Below are 24,755 nucleotides of genomic sequence, written 5' to 3'. Positions count from 1 at the left end.
GCATATTCCAGATCAAATTAAAGTACTGTTTTGTTTAATGCTTTTTTCAATAGCACAGAAAATGTAGGAGTAGCATTTCATATTTTTTAACCAGTTCCTTTCAGTTACAGAGCCTTCGGTGTTGTTTTGTGTTATGATGAATGATTTGTTTTGGCATGTTGATTCAAAGTCAGCAGCTGTTGAAAGACTCAGGCGGTGTGTATCTCTGCTGTAAGTGTATGGAGACTTAGTGCTCTGTGTGTCGCACACAAAGCAGCAGCATCCAGTGATTTCAGCTCCGCATTCAGGGTTTGCTGAACATCACCCTCTATATGTCACAGGAGGCAAGTGATGGTGGAGAAGAATCAGAGGGGGGGTTAAGCTGAGGTGGGGGTGTCCTGGTTGGGTGGTTGATGAAAAAAAAAATCCACTGCAGATGAAATGTGAAACAAAGAGAACTGCTACCTCCTTCTCTTCCCCTTTGAAACTCCCCTCACATCCAGCCCACCCTCCCAGATGACCTTGTTATTGTTGAGTCGTGGGGACCGCACCGGGTTAGTGACATCATCTGTGTTAGCAAGCGAATGTTGAGCTGAAAGAGAGAGAGAGAGAGAGAGAGAGAGAGAGAGAGAGAGAGGTCCTTAATCAGCTCTTTGTTGGGAATCAGATCATGAAGGGAGACGGAAAAAAGCCTTCCCCTCCACCCCCTACAGAGATGGAAGAAACCCTTTAACGTTAGGATACCAGGATTCCGATACCAAGAGATCCATGAAAAATGTACTGTCTCCAATGTTTTTATACAAAGAGATTTTCTTTGAAGATTTTAATGTCCAAAAAATAGAACTTAATGACACCGTGTGATTATCAGGTTAATTTGGTTATTATGCCAGTAGTGGTTGGTTTGTATTTGGCTCTCATATTAGAGGTTTTGCTTTGATGATGGTCTTGGATTCCCTCCAGCCACAGTAATTAAGAGACAAACCGCACATTCGATCAGTGCTTCTCAACTACGGATTTTAAATTAGACCACTAATGGCAACCAGCACATTAACAAAATTGTCATTGTACAAAATTGACCGTGAACATTTTAAATGTATTAAAATTACTGCAAAAGTCTCAACCATATGCAAAATTATTATTGTGATATAGTCGGAGTAATTTACAACTGATTTGCCAGCCTAACACATGGAATATACACTTTGCCAAATGTTTTCTATCAATCATGTTACCAAATGACAGATGAATTTGCACCAAAATACCATTTGACTTCTACAAAAGAGGATATTGGAAGCTGGGGTGTTACCAAGATGACTGCCAGGACTTTGACTGTGATTCACCAGTTAGATCCACTGCACTAGATACAGGTGTGAACTGGCCTTATTAGCTGGCTCTTTAGGAGTCGAGCGCTGTCGGTACCCAATATAAATGGCCATCCGTCACATGATGAAACCATGTGTAAGTGTTAGGTCTATCGGCTTATATCCGCCCCAGATATTTGCTTTCAGTTCGCTCTTCCGTAGACAAAGTTCAACATAAATAGTATTAAGTGTGACTGTAATTTTAAAAGTAAGTTGATTCACCACTATCTTAGTGTATTATAATTCCTTAATCATATAATTTGCCATACCTTTGTAACCTCTGCTGATTCAAATGATTCTCTCTTCTGTATTATTCTGTGACACCATCCAACAGCTCATGTTTTTATCCCAGTTTCTTCTCTTTGTTATATTTTTTTTTCCTTCACAGCTACTCTTGTGACTCGTGCATTAAGCTGTCATGCAATAAAACCACCATTCAGCTCCCTGTACCTTATTATACACACTTATGCCATCCAGCTGTCTGATATTTTCTAAAAGTCTAACAGTGCAGTCAGGTTATGGAAGTAAAGTTTCATACATTCCCTCCACAAACCTTAATTTTCTTTAAACCTTCAAAAACAGACTTACAAGCTACAAGATTGTTAATCAATGTATGGTTTTGAAGAAACCATTAGCACAGATCATTATATTTGTTTTGTGTTTTTAAATAATCCTTCAACAGTAGAATTATTGCTGAAAAACGACATTAACCTTGATTATGCAGAGATACTTTGCATTTGAAATACTTTGGGATTGTAGTTCTTTGTTTTTGTTCAAAAATTAAAGTTTGTAAAGTGGTTCACCTCGTAGCTGGTTGGATTAGTTCATGGCTTAAGTTCATTGTAATAGACTTCTTTGTTCTTAGCGGAAGCTTTTAGATAAGATGCTACATAAAACAAATGCTTGAAGTCTACTAATATGCGTTCTTGGCGAATAGCCATGTAACACTTGGGATAACGTGCACTCATTAGTCCATCATTCATCATGAACCCATCATGAACACTTAACAATAATCTTGGAACACACAAAACAAATTCCTTGTATGTGTAAACATACAGTACCTGTCAATAAAGCTCATTCTGATTCTGATTACTGCAAGACTACTGTACAACAAAGCTTGCTTAATACCCATTTAGCACCGAGTACAATTTATTTTAATGCTGGACTTCCGAGCTTGATTGAACCTGATTGAATGTATACCTGAGAGTGTTTGTGTGGTGCTGTGCTCTGCAGCTGTGTCACTGTGATTCAGCATTGCTTTAGACAGCCAGCATCGCTCTGTTTACGTATGTTTGTCTAGGCGACTCTGATTCAGCACTAGTCTGTACAGCGACCTCAAACCACCTCCTGTTAGAAAGTTTACAGTCCTCCACACGGAGCCACTTGTGAAAACCAACCACACGAAATTCAGCACCATTGCAAGACTCTTAAACAACAACACACACACACACAAAAACTGCAAAACACACATTCTTCAAAATATCCTCAATCCTCAAAACACTAGCTCTGAGAAACTATTACTGAAGGGCCTATTGGGAGGGTCGTTTCATATCAGTTTAGTTTGGGTTTCTGAATATGAAGAGATTTCCTTCCGTTGAGCTCTACAGAAATTTTGCATGCTTGATGTTTCTTCAGTGTTTTGCCCAGAACTTTTGAATATTGAAATTAAACTGCATTTTTTTATATATTGACAGAAAATGTCTTATTTGAGGGAAAATCTAAATGTTTAGCAGGTGTTACGGTTAGTTGCTGATGTACACAAACATAGTGAGAGGCTTTGAAGCAGGTCAGGACCTGGCTGGGGCAGTTGAGGGGTAATCCTGAGGGATAGAGCTGGACAGAGAGGAAGTAACAGCAGACTACATGAATGCTAGCATGAGACTATCACACATTTGCAGCCAATCATGCAGATGGAGGGAGATCTGTCTTCTATCACAGCCGGGGGTGTTGGGCACAGAAGGATAGCCAGAGAGAGGAAGTCCGTCTGTTAAATGGAAATCTAAATGAGAAGAGAAATTACTTGAGAAGGGAAACAAGAGTGAGAGAGTCTTAAAGGTCAAACAATGCAGCAATGTCCAGCTCTTAAGGACAGCGAGGTCATGTCCTTTTCTCTGTCTGGTGTTGTACTATAAACCTCACTTTGAGAGGATTAGCCAGTAGAGTATCTGATTTAATCCAACACACTAGGGAGGGCTAACTCTAAATCTGTCAAGCGTTTACCCATCTGAGTCTGCTTGTGTACTGTACGTGTCTGCCACATTAAAGAGTGGATTTGGGCACTTTAGACAGACCTATAAATGTCTGAATGGCAATGGTATTAGATACCAAAATGTGCATTTGAAAAACAAATATTTCAAAATGAACCGTACTTTTTATTAAGGTGTATGAGTGTGTATTTGTGGGGGGGGGGGGGGGTCACTAAGGTGTCCACAATAAAGAAAATGGTAAACAGAATTAAAATTCAAAGAAATAAAGGGTAATAAATTAAATAAATGAAGGAAGGAAGGAAAATTTTCATTTAAAACAAGTTCATATTGTTTGTGTAAATTCTATCAGACTTGATAGAAATGACTTTTTTGTTTTGTTTTTTGTGGAAAAATATTTTTTTTAGCAGTTTTGGTGAAATATTCTTCCATGCATACAATAATAATAAAAAGAATAATAATGGATATTTTTTTTCTTTTACAAATATATGTAAAAATGTTATGATACATTTTATAGCATTGTTTTATTGTATCAACCTTAAATTACCGTAAAAATAAATGAATAGTGGTAATAGTTTAAATGTCCAAAATCTCCCTAATTGCAAATAAGATACAAAAAAGGGACCGATTAAGTGTGAGGGTTTTCCAGATGGCAATTCAATATATATTATCCATTTTCACATTTTATTTATGCAGTATTAAAATGCTAAAATAATGAATTGCCACTATGAAATGTGGAATTGGTGGACATTTATACAGTCTGCATTTCAAAACCTACTGATTTGCCTTCCCCAACTTTGAGTACGAACCTTCGAATTGCCTATGATACCCAAAAATGCTGTCTCAGTAGGATTTGAAGCACAGCCAATAAATGCCCTTACTGTGGCCACGCATATTCCCATTCAGTGTAAGCCGTGACTTTATTTGTGCTGCACCGTGCAGGGCTCATTTGTCTGTGTCTGCATGTGGAGTTTAATGTCAGGTTAGTCAGCAGATTTCATATCGCAGGCGTCCCGTCTTCAGTAGAGGTTTTGTCTTTTTCAGACACCCTGTAAACCATTCGCTCCATTGTCATGCGGATCTTTGCCTCATTAAAATTCATGACATGCAGGAATTTGCTGGAGCGAATTTACATAAATTAGCCGTCTCTGCTACTCAGAGGGGAAAGGCAGAAGATCAAAGAGAGAGGGAATGAATGAGCGAGAGGGCAGGTGTGAGGGGTTTATTGCATTCCGTGACCTTTTTATGGAAGAAATCGCTTGGCATAATTCCCAAATAGTCCGGAGTTGTCAGGATGCATGATGTACAATTCATGTCATTTTCTGCTTTGTAACAGTATGACCCTTTTGAGGCCCAGTGAGGGAGAATAGTCTGTAGTCTGCAATTAGCATAAATGGCCCAGATCTGTCGTGGAGATAAATTTGCTCTTTTGTTTCTCACATAATAAATGTTGTTAACAGTTCCGGTGGCTCATATGTCAAAGTCTGTCCCTTAATGAGCTGAAATAGTGCTTTATTTTTCCACTTCTGTCGATGTCTTTTATCTTCTCTTTTGTTGTTTGACTTTGTAGCGCTTCATGGTTAAAGGGATGGTTTGCCCCAGAATGTTTTGTATCAGATCTTTTAATTGAACTGGTTGATCTGGTTCACAAAACCTTTCGAAATTATTTGTTCATAACTGACGTTCTGATGTCTCATTGTTCCAGTCACAACCGTTAAAGGGACAGTTCATCCAAAAATAAAAATGTAGTCATCATTTACTCACCCTCTTGCCATTCAGTGGAAGTTAATGGGAACTGAAGCTGTTTGGTGACCAACATTTTAAAAAGACGACTTCTAGGTTGTCAGGGAGTATTTAAAGATTCCTTTTAAATTCCAGTCTATTCATCACACAGAGAATTATATTTGGATTGTTATACTTTATGTTGACAAGAGGATGAGTAAATAATGAATGAATTTATATTTTTAGGGTGTTATCATTTTAAGCCTTTGTCTGGGAATGTATGACCCACCCTCCATCCCATTTTAATTCTAAACCCCTTCTAAACCCTCTATATTCCTTCTCTTTGTTTTCATATTTCCATTGCCCCATGCTTTTCATTCTCTAACTTACTTTCCACCCCTCTTGCCTTCCTTCTTTCCTTTTGTCTCCATCAGGCTGATGGGTTCGAGTCACAGAGACACTTGTAGTCACAGATGGTGCAGCCGATGCTGCCGCTGCAGCCTGTATCTGCTGATGTCAGCCGAAAAACACATTTCAGTTCTTTTTCCCCAGCAGAGAGAGCTGTTTGTCAGGCATAGCCTCTCCATACCTTTACACCTCCCGACATTACTCTCTCCACCTTCAGTCACAAACCAGCAGGGCAGAAGTACATTTAAAGGTTCAATGTAACTAATACACAAAAAAAACGTAAAATGATTTAAAGCATGTTTTCCATAATGTTTCTCTCTAAACAAACAAAGGGAAGAATACTAAATTATTTGTATTTAAATGCATCAATATAACAACAGCCGTAATCAGCCACGAATCTACTTTTTTACCGGAATATTTGAATATATGAAAAGTTTCATGCACAGAATTTTGATCAATTTAAACGTTCATTACGATTCATTTTAAGTTGACATTTTTAACTGATTATTGGAAATTAACTGAACACTAATGGCATTTTTGCTACTGAAACATAAGATTTCATTAAAACATTAATACGTAACAGCAGGGCCGTCGCCAGAACGAACCAAATGGGGGGGCATTTAATTTTCATAGGGGGGCACACTTTTTTTGATGATCTGAGACAGACCATAACAACAACCCATATTAGGCTATAACTTAAATAGACCACAATAGTCTTGTTTTGTTCAATTATTCAAATAAAATACTTCACCATATGATCTCATCGTCTCTACTACGGCGTGCGCACTATTGAACACTCGACATGGGAAGCAGAATGCTGCATCAGCTTTGACACTATATTCAAGCCAGTCACGAGTCTGATACCATGAAGACACAAAGGAGCGATTTTTATTATTATACAAGCGAGCAGGGTATTGCTGTAAAATGATCTGATTCGGTCCTTCATTTCCAAGATCATCAATGGCCTGCAGCTTTGGCCCAGTCACAGCCAGAGCGACGGCAACACGTCATCACTAGTAGTAGGCCCATTCATAATTAGACCCGCGCTGCTCTGTCTACGCTGTGAACTTGTGTCTCATTAGACAAATTCTCCAATCCTACCATCTCATTAGCTCCAGAGTCGTCTCCACACATGTTGGTGTTGGTCAAAGTCGTCTTTTTCACCGACGAATCTTTAAACCACTTTCTTATATACTGTAGCTTTTCTGTACAAAACCGCCAAAAATTTATTCTGAGATCGCATGCAAAGGAATTGCGTATAAACAATACAATACTGTATGCTTAACTAAATGAACTGCATGATTTATATATACATATACTTATACACAAACTGCATATTGTAATTTGAATTAATAAAACTACTAACACAAAAAAAAAACATATTGAAAGGTCTGCTGCTGGAGATTTGCCATTGGCTGTTGTATTTGAATAATTAATAAGGTATGTCTTTGCAAGGTTTGGGTGCTGTTTTGGGATGTTTTAACAGTCATTTATGAATACAATTATATTTTAAATTATGTTCTGTTTAATAATGCGTTGAATAATGAATTGTCTGAATCATTTCTGAAGGTAATGTGTTATGCATTTCTAGTGTTACCGTTGTAGTGATTACTGTTCCTGTGAGACAAGTTCTGCTGAAAACAACGTCATTATTGCAATGATCTAAAATTAAATCAATAACATGTAATATCAAACGTCTAATGCAAATTGGGTTAATTGTTCTGTATTGTTCTGTACGTTATGTTTAGGGGGGCACAAAATGTCATTTGGGGGGGCACTGCCCCCCGATGCCCCCCCTTGACGACGGCCCTGCGTAACAGGTAAAAAAGTATTAAAATCATTATACTATTCACAATAATGCTTAATTTTATATCTCCAGCAAACGATCGTGAATTTGAATTTATCATGAATTTTTCTTTAATTCAAGGGTTTTTACTGATAGTTTTAAGATAAGGTTGTACTGACTGCACTTGCTTTCTTTTTTTACAAAAATAAAATCCATCATATGTTTGAATGAAATCTCTCCCTCGTTCTGTTTTCTGTTCCTTTCTCTCCTAAGTGGACACACTTCCTATATAACAGCCATGATCATCCCTTCACACACATACAGACTCTACATACGATCCTCCCCCACAACCGTACACTGTACACACACATACAATACACACACTAGCGTACCATCCCCCACAAAGATTACGAGTCAGCAGCTTCCTCACAGCAGTGACTGATCAGTGCTGTTGTGTTGCCAGTGGGCAGACGAGCCCCTCTCTCTCTCTCTCGCTCTTCCGCTCTCTGTACTATAATGCGTCTACTGGACACAGACAGCCGTGGATGACTCAGAGTCGGTAGTCATCAGTTTTGTTTGTGTGCATTTTTGTGGATGCTATAGTATCCTTTGATTGTGTAAGACTGGATGAGTATGACATCTCTGGAGGAGATGGAAAATAAATGTCATCTATAATTCATTCAAATCTTTCTTAGGAATATGTGCCTGTAGATTCGTACATTATCATACATCATTACTCATATCTCTGGAATACTTGATTCTGATTGGTCAATCACAACATTTCACAGCCAAATATTATTTTATAATAAACACTAAAGAGTTTACTGTTGTCCCTGGCAAACAGTCTCCTGCACTGTGCTGGTTTCGTGTATTTGCATCATTCTGCAGTCTCTTTCTTCTCACATAAAAACGTAATATGACTGAAATTAAGGGGATAATGTACAGTCAGTTGATTATTGTCACAAAATAAACCTCTTCTGAACGTTTCTGATCACCCTGTCTGGGTTTATTTTGAGATCATATCCAGCTGACTTTACATTATCTGTTATATTTTAAAGGAGTGAAAACAAATCTTTTATGTAATCTCTTTTTATCATTTGCATTTAAGTTTCGAAATAGAACCAAAGTCTGTGCATATTCTGCTTTTCAGATACTGGCATTTTCTTTTGAATATATTTAAATATAGTTGATAATTAATAAAGGTAACATTCAAATGACTTAACAAAACCCTAAAGTTTTTTCAATATTTCTTTTTTTTTATTATACTAATGAATTCTTGGAATGTGCTTGTGTGATTTTACTTTAATCAGAGAGACAACAGTTCGATTAATCAGTAGCCTTTAACTCAGTGTTAAGAGTGATTTGTTTGTGTCTAATTAATTTCACATTCCCCCCACTACAGCAATCAGCTGTGCTTTGACTCATTGTAATAGAAAAGACTCATTTAACCTCAAGATTAGTTTTTCCCTGTTTTGTCCAAATGGAAAAATCTACAAAACAAATTCTTTGGGTCTGGTGTTAGTAGGAAAGAGTTTATCTGAACTCCCATCTAACCACAAGAAAAGTGTGATGAGAAAATCTAAGAAGACTTAGTTGTTTGTCCCCATCAACACAAGAAACAAACTCGTAGTAAGCAGTGTCCTGTTCCCCATTCACTGAATATAAAGTGTTGATCTCATTCTCTCCCATCTATGAGCACAAGTTCAGTTGTGCTGTGGAGCGCTTTACATCATTGAGGGAGAAGAGAGAGCACTTTGTGGACTGAACAAAGCTGGCACAGATCAAAGTCCATCCATTGTAGTGTGTCTGAGAATGAAGAGCACCTGCATAGATGTCTGTCCATGAAGTTTTGATTCCAGCATAGCACAGGCAGAAACGGACTGTTTTGAGACATTTTGATAGGTGTTGTATGCATTTCTAATAGATTTTCTCCCCTCTTAAATGCACTTACTCACATGCGCTAACAGTGCAAAGGCCACAGTGGGCCAGCCAAGCTTTTGCAGGCTCAGGCATTTACCTAATTATCTAGCATTAGGTCAAATGGAAGGCTTTCATATCTGTCTGCGTCTGTCTCTCTGTGTCTCAGCAGGCTCAGGAATGGGCTGTAATAGGGATAAGCCTTAAGAGTCTTAGAGCCCATTAGGATTTAAGATGTCTCACCTGAGGGATAGATGTGACATTATGTTTACAGGCTTCTACCTGTTGCTGCAATACCATTTGCAACAATCAGGGGGCGCTGGCCAAGCTTAACTTACGGGGCTAACTTGGGCAGAGAGGGGACTGTCAGATGTGTTTGTTACATAAATGAGGCTGGTCTCTCGACCTTACTGACAGCCTCCACCGTTTCACTTTTTATTTCCTGCTATATAGAACGTTCGGTGCTGACCTGATAAAAGATTAACTGGCACTTTACAGTGTTTGTTTACGGTCATCTGAGCTGTCGAGTTCTCTCAGCACACTCCAAATGCCCTGAACAATGGCAGTGCTGATGGTAACATTGGCAATTTCCCCTGTTTTTTCTGTGTGTGTGTCCGCAGGTCAGTGCCCGGGGATTCGCTCCATTGTTACAGTTTGCCTATACGGCTAAGCTGCTGCTCAGCAGAGAAAACATCCAGGAGGTCATCCGCTGTGCTGAATTCCTGCGCATGCACAACCTGGAGGACTCCTGCTTTCGCTTCCTGGAGGCCCAACTGCGCAGTGAGGAGGATGGCCTGGTCCTCTGTCGCAAGATTGCGTCTGAAAGCAATCACTCGGAGGATGAGAGCATGCAACCTGAGTTGCTGACAACAACACAAACTGCAGTTACCCTATCTGGTTCTCCACGCTCTCGTCGTTGTGCAGAGGCCCTGAACTCCTTGCGGCGGCCAGACCATGAGGATCTGGCAGTGACAGAGGAGTTCACTGATGGACAGATGGACTTTGAGAGACACGGCACCTCAGACCTGCCACGATGCCCTAAATACAGGAAGTACCAGTGGGCATGCAACAAGCACAATAACAACACCTCCTCACACACCAGTACCTCAGGTTTTCCAAGCACATTCAAGGAGATGAACAGACCAGCTGTGATGCAAATCAAGCAGGAGCCACGCAGCGAGGAAGAGTCCATCTCGCTTTGCCTGTCAGGGGACGAGCAGGACGGTGGTGAAAAGGACGGTGTGGCTGAGATGGAGATGGATGGTTCCATTGCAGTGGACCAACCGAAAGGCAGCAGCAAGTCACCCACCTGCCTAGGAACTCTCTTTCAGAAGGACCTGCCTAGCACACCCCAGCAGCTCTTTGCTAACAAACTCGTCAATGCCCAGGATAAAGGAACCACTCAGGGAGACTACAAAAAAGATTACAGGCCTTCGCTTGGCAATGAGCTTGGCATGCCTGTCGTGTTCCCCAAAGATGCAGATGGTTTCCCGCCAGGGCTTTCGTTGAAGTCAGCTTCCTGCGATGGTGTGTGCAAGCAAGAGTTGGAGCCAGACCGCCGCAGTGTCATCTTCTCCTCAGGGCCCTGTGACCGACTGGGTACACCCACCCACTCCCATCCCAGTGGGAACTCACTGGAGAAAGAGCTCTCAGAACACATGCCAAAGGGATTGTGGGCTGGTGCCAGCCAGTCCCTCCCCAGCTCCCAGACCTACTCCCCCAGCACCACAGCCAGTGACCAACCCCTGCTTTGCCGCCAAAGGCCCAATACCAGCTGCCCAGTGCCAATCAAGGTATGCCCACGATCGCCCCCCTCAGAGACCCGAACTCGGACATCCAGTTCTTGTTCGTCATATTCTTATGCTGAGGACGGGAGCGGCGGATCCCCCTGCAGCCTGCCGCAGTTCGAGTTTTCATCCTCGCCTTGCCCAAATGTGACACGGTGTCTCACGACTGACCCGCAGGAGCCAGGCAGTGGGACAGATGTGCTATTTGCACGAGTGCGGCCCAAGATAAAGTGTGAGCAGTCATATGGAACCAATTCCAGTGACGAGTCCGGGTCCTTTTCAGAGGGGGACAGTGAATCATGTCATGTTCGAGAGCAAGGCCCAGAGGTGAGTGTTTCAGATTTCTCTCTTATGTGTTTACCAGTTGTCCAACAGTTGTTCTTGCAGAAGCATACTATGCATCTCACACCCTGACGTCTATTCATGCAGAAACCAATTTGATTGTTATCATGCTATCAGAGACTTCCTCTTTGATCCCTATTCACTGATTCATTGAATAAAGCTGCAGACTCCCAATGGTCCAATAAACACTGTAATCATTTTCATGTCTGGACTGACATGAACGTGAATAATTGCAATGATATTACTCTGACCTTCTGTCTGGAAAAGACTAATAGAGTAGAATAGAGCAGATAGAAGCAAACTTGATTTGACAATCAAATCTGGATTGCTGTTTTGTATAGGGAAGGCACAGTAAGCTATCATCAAAATTGGCTATGATATGTCCTGTGACAGAAAAGTTTGGAGTAAATGATAAAGGGATAGTTCAACTAAAATTGACAATTTATTCATTATTTTTTCACCTTCATGTTGTTCCAAACCTCTATGACTGTCTTTGTTCTGCAGAACACAGATGTTTTTTGTTGTTGTTTGTTTTGTTTTTTTTGTCCATATAATGAAAGTCACTGGGATCCTGTGTTATTTTTGCACCCCAGTGAGTTTCATTGTATAGACAAAAACAGATGAAACGTTCTTCAAAATAAATGTCATGTTTCACAGAGCAAAAAAAAGTCATACAGGTTTAGAAAGGCATGAAGGATATATGATGACAGAATTTTCATTTTTGAGTGAACTATGCCTTTAAAATTGTTCAAGTATATATTCAACCAAAAACTTTTTTCTCAGGATCAGTCTTGACATGGAAGTATACAGTAAAACAAAATAGAGCAGCTAAGAATAGGTCAAAAATATATATAGCCCTACATACTGTAGTCAAAACAATAATGAAACAAAGTAGATTCACAACCTCATCCTCAGAATTTTTAGATAGATAGATAGATAGATACCAAAAAAGAGAATTAGCAGATACCAAGCCCCAATGCTTCCTTAGCTCAAGGTACATGATATTTCACATAATCTTTCTAAAGCAACTGCCCTTTAATGGTGAAAGCACCACATTGATAAAAAGAGAATAGAATAGAAATAGAAAGAGAAAGAATGGATAAACCTGAGTGAGATTTCACTAGGCATGCTGTATATTTTAAAAGAGTAAAGCACTATAAAGGAAAAGGGCAGATCTTCATCTTTATAGACTGGGGATCAGACCTTTAGGAATACATGTAGGGGCCATGTTGGAGAAACTGGTCCATTGCCATGGTAACACTGAGCACTCAGGAATGATTTGGCAGCACTTTATGCTTTGTTTCTGTGTTGTGCTTAAAATACTTGGGACACATCACCCGCACAGCAAGACAAACCTGCTAGTAATGTGTAATTGTTGCCTCTCAATGTATTTCCCTCCCCACACACCCTCTCAGAGCATCTGACTCTTCATTTGGTTTAGAAATGGAGCTTTGTAGGTCAACTAGTTTACTTATTTTTTCAGTTTATTCAGCAACAGACCAAAGATTCCTAACTTCACTTCCTATTCTTTTCAATATAAACACTCAGAGTTTTCAGGGAAGGCCCTCTGTGTGTTTTCATAGCAAATAGCAGGTGAGAGAAAGAGCACAGAGGGAGGGGGATCTGCACACAAAGAGAGAAACACTGTTTCAAAAATAGCTTCAGCCTGCTGTTTGAAACAATGAACTCAAAGGAGGAAGGAAGTTGTTAAACTGTAGGCTAATCATAGTGCTAGTCTAGGCCAGTCTTGATACTGGAGTTAAATCAGGTCCTTGAACTTTTGTCTCTCCTTCAGGAGTCATAGACGGTATCACTTACTGTCTGTGATCAGCACCTATTCAGACAGGAAGAGCTCAGGTTCAAGAGCAACTGTATTCCCATATCATTTGATTTGGCCTTACTTTAACCTGTTTCAAACACATACTTTTGAGACCGACTTGACACCTCTGGAAGATACTGGAGGAGTGAAGTCTTAAGCGCCTTTAAGGGCAACTCACTCTGACGGTTACAGAAGATTTAACTGTGGATTGACAGCAGAAATTTCAGGAGATGTGGCAAAAAAAAAAAAAACTGCCCTACTGAGAACCGTTATCATATCTTGAGATGAGATCTTTGAGGAGATTTCTCCACCATTGTCTTTATGCTTTAGTCGTTCGGTTACATTTGAGTGAAGTATTGATCTCTAGGTGAGTGGGTGTGATTAGAAAAGGCCACAGACGAAAATCTCACTCTCACTTCTACATTCTCATTCTTCATATTCATGGTGCAAGAAGCATTAACCCTTTAGCATCGCAGGAAGTGAGGAGTGAAGTCAGAACCATTTCTGTTCCTCTCATTTTGTCTTTAAAAGCCAATCCGCTCTCTCAATATGAGCCGATTGTGGTCTACAAATTATTCGTCAGATGTCGTATTGGTGAACTGTAAAACCGCACGGCTGAAATATGCTTAAGGTGAAAACCTGAAATATTATGAAAGCTCACGGTCTGTTTGTTGAAGTAGAATCGGATGTTGCATGTTTCTATTTAATGAATGGACGTCTAGAGTCAGTCTTAAACTCGGGTTAAATGTGAAACTTGGTTAGATATATAAAAAGAAAAAACATAAATGGAATGTAAATCGCTTAAGTTAAATTGCAATAGTGATTTATTCTAATTAATTGTATTATTTTGCTTCTTTTCTCAGTTTTGTGTTATTTCTGCAAGGTCAATTCATCAGGCAAGTAACTGTCTGCAATTTGGCCTTTTTGAACTTTTTATTAAAAAAATTAAATAAATGAATAAGCAGCTACTTTTTTCCGCACTGATAATACTATGAACACCAAATCAGCATATTAAAATGATTTCTGAAGGATCATGTGGCACTGAAGACACAGGAATGGGTCAAAGACGTTAAGATGTCCACATCAAGAAAAATGTACAAAAGTGGTTTTGTGTCAATAGAAAGCACATTAAATGTAAGTCAAATGTCTACTTTTAAGGTTTTAAATAAGTTTTTGGAGAATAAAATGTCAAAATTTGGTTGAAATAATGTTACATTGTCATTCAGTGTAACACAATATTTATGTTTATATTAACATGCTTATTCTGACGTGTACATATTAAAATATCTAAATGAATAATGGAGCATACTAAATTTTATTGAGTTTTAAATTAGTAAAAAATTCTTACTGACAAATGGGCAAAACCTAGGATAGTGGCAAATTTTAAAAATGTAAAATTACAACTCATTAGTATTTGGGGTGAAAGTAATTAGTCTTTTAATATGTCATAAATAGATTTTTGTGTTAAATATTCCTGACAAGATTGTTACACTGAATGACATTTTACTGGGAGTCTTCTGTAAATCAGGGCAAAATGTATTATATTTATGTTTTGCTCAGAAAAACAAAAACAAAATTGCAATTAAATAAAACTGAAAACTTTTTACATTTTTGGGGGGGAGAAACTACAACAGTTTAAAGCAGTATTACACTTTTCTTTTATGGTTAAACACTTTTTCGTCTTTGACCCAAATACATTTAATTATAAATTATATATAAATATAAAACAGTTATTTTAAGCAGTATTAAACAATACTGTATTAGCAAAAAAATAAATAAAAATAAAATTATACTGTTCAAGACATTCAGTAAAAGTATATACGAGCTATACGTTTTTTTATATGAGCTATATAGCTCAGATCATTTGGTCTTGTGATAATTTTTTCATGGGAAACATTGGATTTACATTGAAATTTCAGGTTTTTAATTGCCCTCCTCTGAAACGGACTGAGATTACTGGAGTCTGTTTCTCAGGAGAAAAATCGGAGAAGCTAGAGATTTAAGTCTCTATTAGCTCTTTATTTAAACTGATTGCCATCTAAGAGAAAATAATTGAATTCCAACAGGATGGTGCTTTTTACCCCAGATGTGTTATGTTGGGAATTTTGCCACTGACCTAGACAGGAATTCATACAGGCCATGTATCTTAGGCATACACATACATACACACATAGATGCACAAGAAGACACTTTGGTCAGTACAGACAGGCCCATCACTCAATTAGACAGAGTGAGTGTGTGCATGTGTGCCTGTCCTGTGTATTTGAGAGGGGGATGCATGCACGTGTGTGTTCATGGATAGTTTTCCCCCATTACTCAGCCCCTGTGGAGAGTTCCAGTAATAGCAACAGGGCCAAAAGAAGAAAAGCAAGAGAAGAAAGGAGGAAAGCAAAAAGAGGAATATCTTAGGGGTTGTTTCAGACTGTTTTCTTATCTGTGTCACATGGCGTCTCATTACCGAGACATGTGAGCCGAAGAGATGCACAGCAGCACAGTAACATTTCTGGGAATGTCTGAAGGACAGTAATGATATTTAGCAAATTGATGATCTAATTACTGCTAAAGGCATTTTAACTAACCAAACGGATAACTATGTGTGACCTCAGGCATTTGGCCTCTCCCATTCCCGTCGCCTTCCCACAATTCCCTGCTGCAGATGTCCATGCTTAAAAAAGGAAACAGGAGACAAAAAGAGTGGGGCCACTTTGCTCCCAGTAACAGATGAGTCCTACTTTTCAGTTCAGACCCATTTCAAGAATAATATAGAAAGAGTAAAGGGACAAGAGAAGAGAGAGAGAGACAGAACTGGGATCACGTTTGAATTTATAAGTGCCGCTGGTGTGTGTTCTGTCATCTCTGCTGGCTTTCTAAACTGGTTCTGGTGGTAAGACACTAAATATAGACATCACTCTTATACTGCCACACATACCCGCACACCTCAAACTGATACCAGAGAGGGGAAGGACACATGAGAAGGTCATAGAAAGAAAGCATTTCCTTGCACCGTGTGGAAAGACATTCCTCTCCATAAAAAAAAATGGATCATTAAGATGACACAGAAATCACACTGAGCATGTATGCAGAGCAATTCTCAGTGTCGGCTGAGCTGTGAGAGTAGAAAAGGGTCTGTCCATCATTTATTAATGATGCCGTAGAGACAGAACAGGCCGACCTGCCAGTGCTCCCGCTGCTCTGTGCCAAACTGAGCCAGATCTACACTTTCATCTTCCCTCAGTCTCACCCAGAGTCACTGTGGGTATCCCAGCAGAGCGGTTCACTTCACATGGAAGAGTAGCTGCACAGCTGTGGTTCAGGTTTAGGGTCATAGTCACACAAAGCCCATGTGAGTTCTTAAGTAGGGCAGTACTATAGTCAGTATACCGATGGTTGCCTCATTCATTAATGCCTCAACTCTAGTTTATGTGAGATTATTTTAATGGCATGGCCAATAACCCCAAAATAGCTGATATTAAAATTCTGTAATATTATGTCCAAATAAATTAAAAATAAAATGATCAGATTAAAATCTATCATTTTCAATGCTACAAATGAATTTACGCATTTGATATGTAGCATAAAAATCCATGTAAATTTTGAGATTTGCTAAAGATTACTTTTAAAAGTGAATTAATAGTGTTTTAAATCTTATGTGAGCATATGTTAGATCAGGGCTGGGCAACATCGGTGACAGTAAAAGAACTGTGTTCTGCTTCCATCTAGTGGTGAAGAAATACATTGCAAGTTCTGTTTACATTTTAGTTGTTTACTGTTTACTGGCAGTAGATGGAGAATGGTTTAAAAAAAAAATAATTAATCAATGGCATAGTGAAACAATTTGTGTTTTGCCGACTGTGTCCAGTCCCCTTGTTCTGTGATCAGCTGTCATACAGATGATCTTGATTTAATGTCTGAGCAGAACTGCTTTCAGGAAGAAACGTAAAAAGGTCACAGAATAAAGCATTGCTCATGTATGTCTTTACAGGTCAAGCTTCCATTCCCTGTCGATCAAATCACAAATCTTCCACGCAACGACTTCCAAATGATGGTGAAAATGCACAAGCTGACCTCAGAGCAGCTGGAATACATCCATGACATGCGCAGACGCAGTAAGAACCGCATCGCGGCCCAGCGCTGCCGAAAGAGGAAACTTGACTGCATCCTGAACCTTGAGTGTGAAATACGCAAACTGGTAAATACACGATCACCTCACTGTCTCTGTCCTTCTGTATGTGACAAAACATCTTTATTATACACATCGGCCTTTAGGTTCTTATCAATCACCACAAGCAGCAGGAGACCTCATTTTGGAGGCTGTCACGTTGCCATGACTGCACCGCTATGTGTCAATCACAGAGCCGGTCCCATGCTGTTTCCATGATGGAGGCGGAGCCGACTGTCTTTGATGTGTGATGCGGTGTATGTGCATGAAGCATGACAGCCTGAGCTTTGATGCCACATATGCATCCTCTATATAATCTCACAGAAAGCAGCAGGAAAGATGCCTCTGCTCCTCTTCTTCTCCTTCTCTTCCATCGTCAGAGTTTGACAGCTACTTATATAAAAGCTCATTTGAAATTAAGTTGTAGCATGACTGAATTTATGAAGATGGGAGATATGTGTAGATCGCTATGGAGATTGAGAGCAGGGAGACCGTGTTAGTGCTGCAGTGTGACGTATTTAACTCAGCTAGTCCCTTATATATTTTTTAATGTCTATTATGCTCATCAAGGAATCATTTATTTGATCAAAAATACAATAAGATTACAGATTAATAATATACAATAAGATACAAATTAAAATAACTGTTTTCTACATTGTGTTCTATATATGTGTGTGTGTGTGTGTTGACAAATGAATTTTCATCAGCCATTTCTCCAGTCTTCAGTGTCACATGATCATTCAGAAATCATTCTAATATGCTGATTTGATGTGCAAAAAAAATTTATTCCATTAATATTTGTTCCTGATTCTTTAATGAATAGAAAGTTAAAAGAAAAAAATATCTGAAATGGAAATATTTTGTAACATAAATTATAAAAAATTATATTAAAAACTGTCACTTTTTATCTATTTAATGCATTCTTGCTGAATAAAACTATTACATTGGATATGCATATACATGTATGTTTATATTCAGGATAACTATAGGTATTTTTTTTACACTGTCCTAGCAATCTCTGCAAAAGGATGTATAAAAATACTTACCATTAATCATTAATGACTGGAAAGGTCATGCATGGTTATTTATTAGTCAAAAAGTATATGAACTGTACTACACACAGGTGTCAAATATGTGTGTGTTCTCTGTGTGTCCGCACAGGTGTGTGAGAAGGAGAAGCTCTTAACAGAGCGCAACCAGTTGAAGGTGTGCATGGGAGAGTTATGGGAGAATTTCTCCTGTCTATCTGAGGAGGTGTGTCGAGACGTGCAGCTGAGCCCAGAACAGGTCCATCACTACTGCCCCATTCTGCACCCTGGCAACACCGCTTCCGTCGCCCCCGGCAACCAGGCCCTACCCACCAGCAGCATCGACCTCACCACTTGCTCCACCCCCGAACAGAGCTTCCTCAAATTGACCACAACAAAAGACGGGGAATCGCGACCGGCCCATTGGAAGACCGGGAACGTGTCCGAAGACATGAGCAATGACAGGGAGGAGCAAGAGGCCGGCTCCGCCTACCTGGAGGCGGGCCTCTCCCTGAAACAGTCCAATCAGACGGTGACAGTAGACTTCTGTCAGGAGATGACAGATAAATGTACAACTGACGAACAGCCCAACAGAAAGGACTGTACCTAATGACGGTGGTTTCTGTGTTGATTTGTTTTACAATGTTTTTTTTTTTGTTTTTTTTATTATTTAATTTAGTTACGTCTTCTGACAAACCCTCAAAAATCGAGGGCTGTTGAGATGGCCAGCCTCTGCCAGTGTTCCTGATTTATATATATATATATATATATATATATATATATAATGTCTTTTTATTGTCTTTTTTAAAACAAAGGTTGACACTACAGTTGTCTTAACAGCAGCAATACTGTTCTCCAGGTTCTCTCTCATTCAGTCATGGCAGAGTGGCTGAGACCTTCTCACAGAACTTCACGATGGTGCTACACCTTTCCAAGACAGTGGCGACACTGTCTGTTTCCATTTACAGTCCATTCAGATGGGATGGACTCTGAATACATCTCACATTCAGACCTCTACGGACCTAGCAGCAGTCTCTCTCTCGCTCTCTCTCTCTCTCTCTCTCTCTCTCTCTCTCTCTCTCTCTCTCTCTTTCTCTCTCCACCTCTGTTCACTGTTTCTGCGCTCTACCTCTAAATCTCTATTACTCCTTCTCTCTTCTCTTTCTTTTTGTGGCCCTTGTCACAGTAAATTCAAACTCAGGAAATATTCTGAATGTTCAGTATAACTCATGAAAAAAAAAAAAGAATACAGACTTTTTTTTTTCCTACAGCAGCTAGACTGTAAATGTCCATATGCAAAAATGTCTTCTGCATCATACGTTTGTAGTGTCTGTGTACCACAACACTTAATTTGTACAGATGGTGGTATCTAAAACATTCCTCCTTTGCCTTCCACAGCACTGATGATACGAAAGAAAGTACGACAGAAAGGCGAACGATTCGCATTCGAGGTTTCCGCCACCTTTTGCGTCAGCAATACTTGTACCATTGGATGTTTTCAAGAAGTGCTTGCTCGGCAGAAAGTGTATTGTAAATAGTGCGGCGCATGGAGACGGTTTCGGTAATATTGTACAGGTAGAACTTTAGATGGCTTTTTTGTTTTTCCTTTCTTTCTTTTCTCTGGGGTTTTATCAAGCACCTTTTTGTCACGAAGGGAAAATCGTTGCTGTTTCCTGTCTCAAATGAATTCCCCATGACGATGGGTGTGCTTAAACTCAGGAAACTAGCATTCTTACACTGACGCATGCACACACACGCTCGCATACGAACTCCCCTCCCGGTGCAGCGCATAGAGCCCCTTGCATGTAATTTGGATGTAAATGGTGTGCGTAGTAGTGAGCGGTTCTCCTTTAAATGTGAAAAAGTGCTCTCTGAGGAAACCTTATTTCTTATCAGTATTTACAGTGTGTTCACGGACACCTCCGAACAGTGTTATCTGAAACAAACGTCATCACAATCCTACACACTTTCAGTTTCGCCCCATTTTACCGCTCTTACAGGAACAGGAAATTATGTTGAGGTCAATTAAAGGGCCCTCAGCACTCTTTGACCGTTAAGCACTTCAGAAAGGGTAGATTTCTTTTTCAGAACCCTAAAAAGTCTGAAATTGAAGCACTTAATGCAGACACTTAAAAGTGTTTTTTTTTTCAGGCAGATGATCTTCAACAACTTGGTATCTTATAAAGAACGTTTTCAGGTTCATTAAAGTGAAAAAGATTAGTGTATGTTCAAACTGCATATTTATGGAAGACACTAAAAAAATAAAAAAGCATCTTAAAAAGTATAGAAAATCTGATCTGAGTTGGAATAAGCCAATTTTTTTAAGTCGTCCTATATTTCCCTTTATTGTACATTTGTTAGACACGTATATCCATAATAATGGGATTGCATGCTGCCTGTATGTTTTATATAGTTTGTTTAGAGTTTCTTTGCCTCAAAATGTAGGCATCAGAAAAACAGTTTGATGGTTGTTTACTCCAGCAAAAACTGAGAGCGATTTTCTTTAAAAAAAAAAATAATAATAATTGAATCTCCCAAAAGTTGGGAATGCCTCTCATTTGACATAGTTCTCTATTATTTGACATACCTTTGACCTCTAGAGCTCTATTTATGCGTGCTTGTGTATTTGCCAGTCTGATTGTTTAATATTCAGACACATTTCAAGTAAAACATCCCTTCTCCCTCTCGTATGCAAGCACACACACACACACACACATACACACACACTGGCTGGAGTGTCTCTCCTGGGATGTAGAATCTAGAGGTGTTGTGATTGATAGTTTGTGCTGTTGTTTTCATTGTAGATCTTTTTCTCGTTCTCTCTTTTCTCTTTTTCTAAATAAGTTGAAACAGTATTTGCCATTTCTAAATTGTAATCAGGTATACGACTAGAACTAAAGATGTATGGGTCCAAGTGGACATTTGTGCACACATATGCAAATCATCCCTATAAAGATGCGTTTTTCTTATTTCAAGTTGTGAAAATAATGAATAATGAAGCGTGGAAAGCATGAACTTCCACTTGACAAGCACACTGTCATACACTTGAGAATCCAAGTCCACAATTTTTACATTTCTGAAAAAAAAAAACGAAAGGTCACACCTGCATCAAAGCAATCCAAAAACATTTTCCCAAATCTGCTTTTATGTATGTTCGTCGCATAGCAGTGTATTTGTTGTGTTTTCTCTGCCGTATGTGATACAGCTAACTCCTCACGCTCGCACACTTGGCCTTAAGAGCCTGGGATGCTTCGGTTCAGGCCGACGTTTCGATGCAGATGCAGAAGAAACCGAGAGTCTGGGTGACACGGATTGGAATTTTGACCTCTGTTAGCCTCTGTTCCTGAAAGCTGCATCATGTTTGCCTCCACGGTGACTTCAAGGGTTCGTCCTGGTCACAGAAAGCCTCACAGGTTAAATAAGCTTATTAGCTCTCCTCTCAACAACGCTTCTGCTGGTTTTTGTTGTTTTACAGAGGTTTTATTTTCGTATCAGACTCGTGATTGCTCTTGTATCTTGTCTCAGGGTGCGTGCCAACATTTTTTTTTTTTTTTTTTTTTAATTTATTTGGTTTTCAGACGTTTTTGATGGTAGCTGGTGAGCTCAGCTTTCATTCTTCGCATATTTTTGTGTCTTGCATTTCTGTGTCTTATAAAGCTTATGGGTGATTAGCATGTTTTTTTTTTTTTTTTAGTTTCTAAGCTAAGTATAATTGATTAATGGAGAAAACCAACTAGATTTGCACAGTTATTTTGGATGAAAAACCAACAAGGGCTATGAAATATCTCAAAATAAAATCTAGCAATTTGTTTTTAGTCGTAAATTGGCTGCTACAGCTAATTGTTTAAGCTTTCGATTCGCTATTGCGTTCAAACGACGTGTATTTTAAGCTCCAGTAAATGTATTGAGAATACTATACAAGAAAACACCCTACATGTCTTCATCTAAGCTCCCATTAAATGTCATTTGTTTGAATAATTTGGTCGGTTTGTTTAATTCGTGCTGCTTCTCTGAAATATGAACACTGGCGTTCCAAAGGGTTGCTCAGAAACTTGCCTTTTTCACAATTTGCTAAACTTTATACAACATTTGATATTTGGACTGAAAATGGCATAAGAAAAAGGCAAAATGTTTACAAAAAAGGTGTTGTGTTTTACGAGAATTTTGCCATGTACATAGAAATCGTGAGGATCGTTCAAATGAATAGATTTTAGCATTGTGTCTTTTTGTTTTGTACTTTTTACAAGCGAACAGAAAAATGGCCGTTTGATAACTATGCTCCTTTTCCTCAAGTTGTCTTTTTGCCCGACGGGGATGCTCCAGTGTACCATGAATACAAAGTGCACCTCCAACTTTGCCTTAGAACTTCCAGAGGCCATAGTTCACATTGAAGTGAAGAGTGTATGCAGGGGCTGTGAGCCCCCATGTTTCGGCTAGCAGAGCGGACTCTCTTACTCTTTCTCTCACACTTATCTACCTGTGAAATCCTTCATACCTCTCATTACTGGTCAATGACTGTATCAGCACACTGCATCAGGTGTTTTTTCTACATGCTTTTTACACAGATTATATGGATTATTGTATTGGTAGATTTTGGTGCATCATTTTTAATGGAATAGCTCTTTGGCCTGTAGTCACACGAGTTGTTTTTCCTCTCTCTATCTCTCTTTCTGACTCTTTATTGCATTTTTTTCTAGAAAACTGTTTTGTGTTAATATTGTCAATTTGAGGTAGCTGTTTCGTTGCTTATTCTGTACTAAGAGTTTTAACTTTTTTTTTCTTTTTTTTTTTTTTGAAATGCTACATGACCCTAATGAATTTAATGACCTAAAACCCATTGTACATATGGTATTGTGCAGGACTCATTTTCATGCATTTCAATTGCTAGTGTTATATAAATGACAGATTTTGTCTAGACACCATTTCTGTTAATGAAATAAAGAAACATATCATGTACGCTGTGTTGTGGTTGCTTGATTCGCCACTTATTGTTGAACAAGTGAATTCATAACCTTTTTTTTCACATTTCTGCCATATTGTGTGCTGGCAATACATTAGTACATAGTATACTTATAACTACACTTATACCAATAATTCATTAATTCAGTAGATTTAGCTTATAAACTGTTGTGTAATATTGATTCTTGAGAGAAATGGGACATCATTTTTTAAAATACTAATATTTCCACATAAATGGGCATTATTCTGAAGGCCCCTTTTCCAAATCTGACCTGCTTTCAGTTCAACAGAACTGTGCACATATTTATTTATAACTCAGTCACACAAGCAATGAAGAAATTGTTGAGAGGTGGTAAGCTTCTCTTATTTTACATAGGTCAAATGTGTATATGTTTATTTTGTCATCAACATAAAGTCTTTTGTGGTGAGGGAAAAAATCCATCCTGTATGTTAATAAATGTTTAGAAGTTAATAGATTAAGAATGTGTGGATATTTTTGTATTATATTTGTGACGGGTTAGAGACGAGAAAAAGCCTTGCATGGAAGTAAGCCTGTTTTGTAATCAAGAATAAAAACACATGATAGATATTTAAATTAAATTTGCTTCAGCTGTGGTTGGAGATTTACTGTATGTAGGGTAAGTGTAAATTTAGCATACATTCATATATATGTTAATGAGGCCTGGGTGAGCCAATTTACTGAGATCAGTCAGTAGATCTGTATGTCGCTTCCACTAGTGGAAACTTAACTTTGATCAGAAGTGCACTGAAAAAATACATATATTAGGTCAACATAATATAATCACACAAGGTTCAAACATAAACAACTGTTAATAATCTAGTGTTAAAGGTCAGACATTTTAATAATATGTAGTTCACAACCTGATGGCAGTAGAGCACATTGTTATGATAAGCCTGAACTCACCTACTTCAGAACAGCCCATAAAACAGATGGAGATTGTATAAAAGATGGATTTAAAATATTTAGTTTAAATATTAAGTATTAAATACTGGGGAAATGCAACCAAAGTTATAATATAATACTGCATATTTATAATATAATATTGCAGATTAGTAAAAGATGCTTTTTGCTAAAAATGTTAAAAACCTGTTTTTTAAGGGACTTAAAAACCTTAAAAACTTAGCCTATAAATCTGGACTGATTCAAATATATCCAACGATATCCACCACTATCTATTTATGTACTTATTGTCAATGAAATGCCATAAGTCACTTTGTATTTTTAAAGAATGATTTATTTTTATAGATATCCATTGATTGCTCTGT

The 24,755-nt window shown here is 38.6% G+C and overlaps 1 protein-coding gene across 3 annotated transcripts in view; it reads left to right on the top strand.

Annotated features, from left to right (window-relative positions):
• The window catches only part of LOC127938344 (transcription regulator protein BACH2-like), a 92,600-nt gene extending 73,326 nt beyond the window's left edge, over window positions 1-19,274 (top strand). For all 3 annotated transcript variants that reach the window (XM_052534886.1, XM_052534885.1, XM_052534887.1), the window contains 3 exons: window positions 9,995-11,488; window positions 17,305-17,511; window positions 18,643-19,274. In XM_052534886.1, the coding sequence (XP_052390846.1) occupies window positions 9,995-11,488; window positions 17,305-17,511; window positions 18,643-19,119 (2,178 nt within the window). In that variant the 3' untranslated portion in view covers window positions 19,120-19,274. The remainder of the gene's footprint in view (window positions 1-9,994; window positions 11,489-17,304; window positions 17,512-18,642) is intronic.
• Window positions 19,275-24,755: the final 5,481 nt, after the last annotated feature.

This window comes from Carassius gibelio, chromosome A20, assembly GCF_023724105.1.
Source record: "Carassius gibelio isolate Cgi1373 ecotype wild population from Czech Republic chromosome A20, carGib1.2-hapl.c, whole genome shotgun sequence".
In the NCBI taxonomy this organism is placed as follows: domain Eukaryota; kingdom Metazoa; phylum Chordata; class Actinopteri; order Cypriniformes; family Cyprinidae; genus Carassius; species Carassius gibelio.
This window is presented reverse-complemented; position numbering and strand designations above follow the sequence as displayed.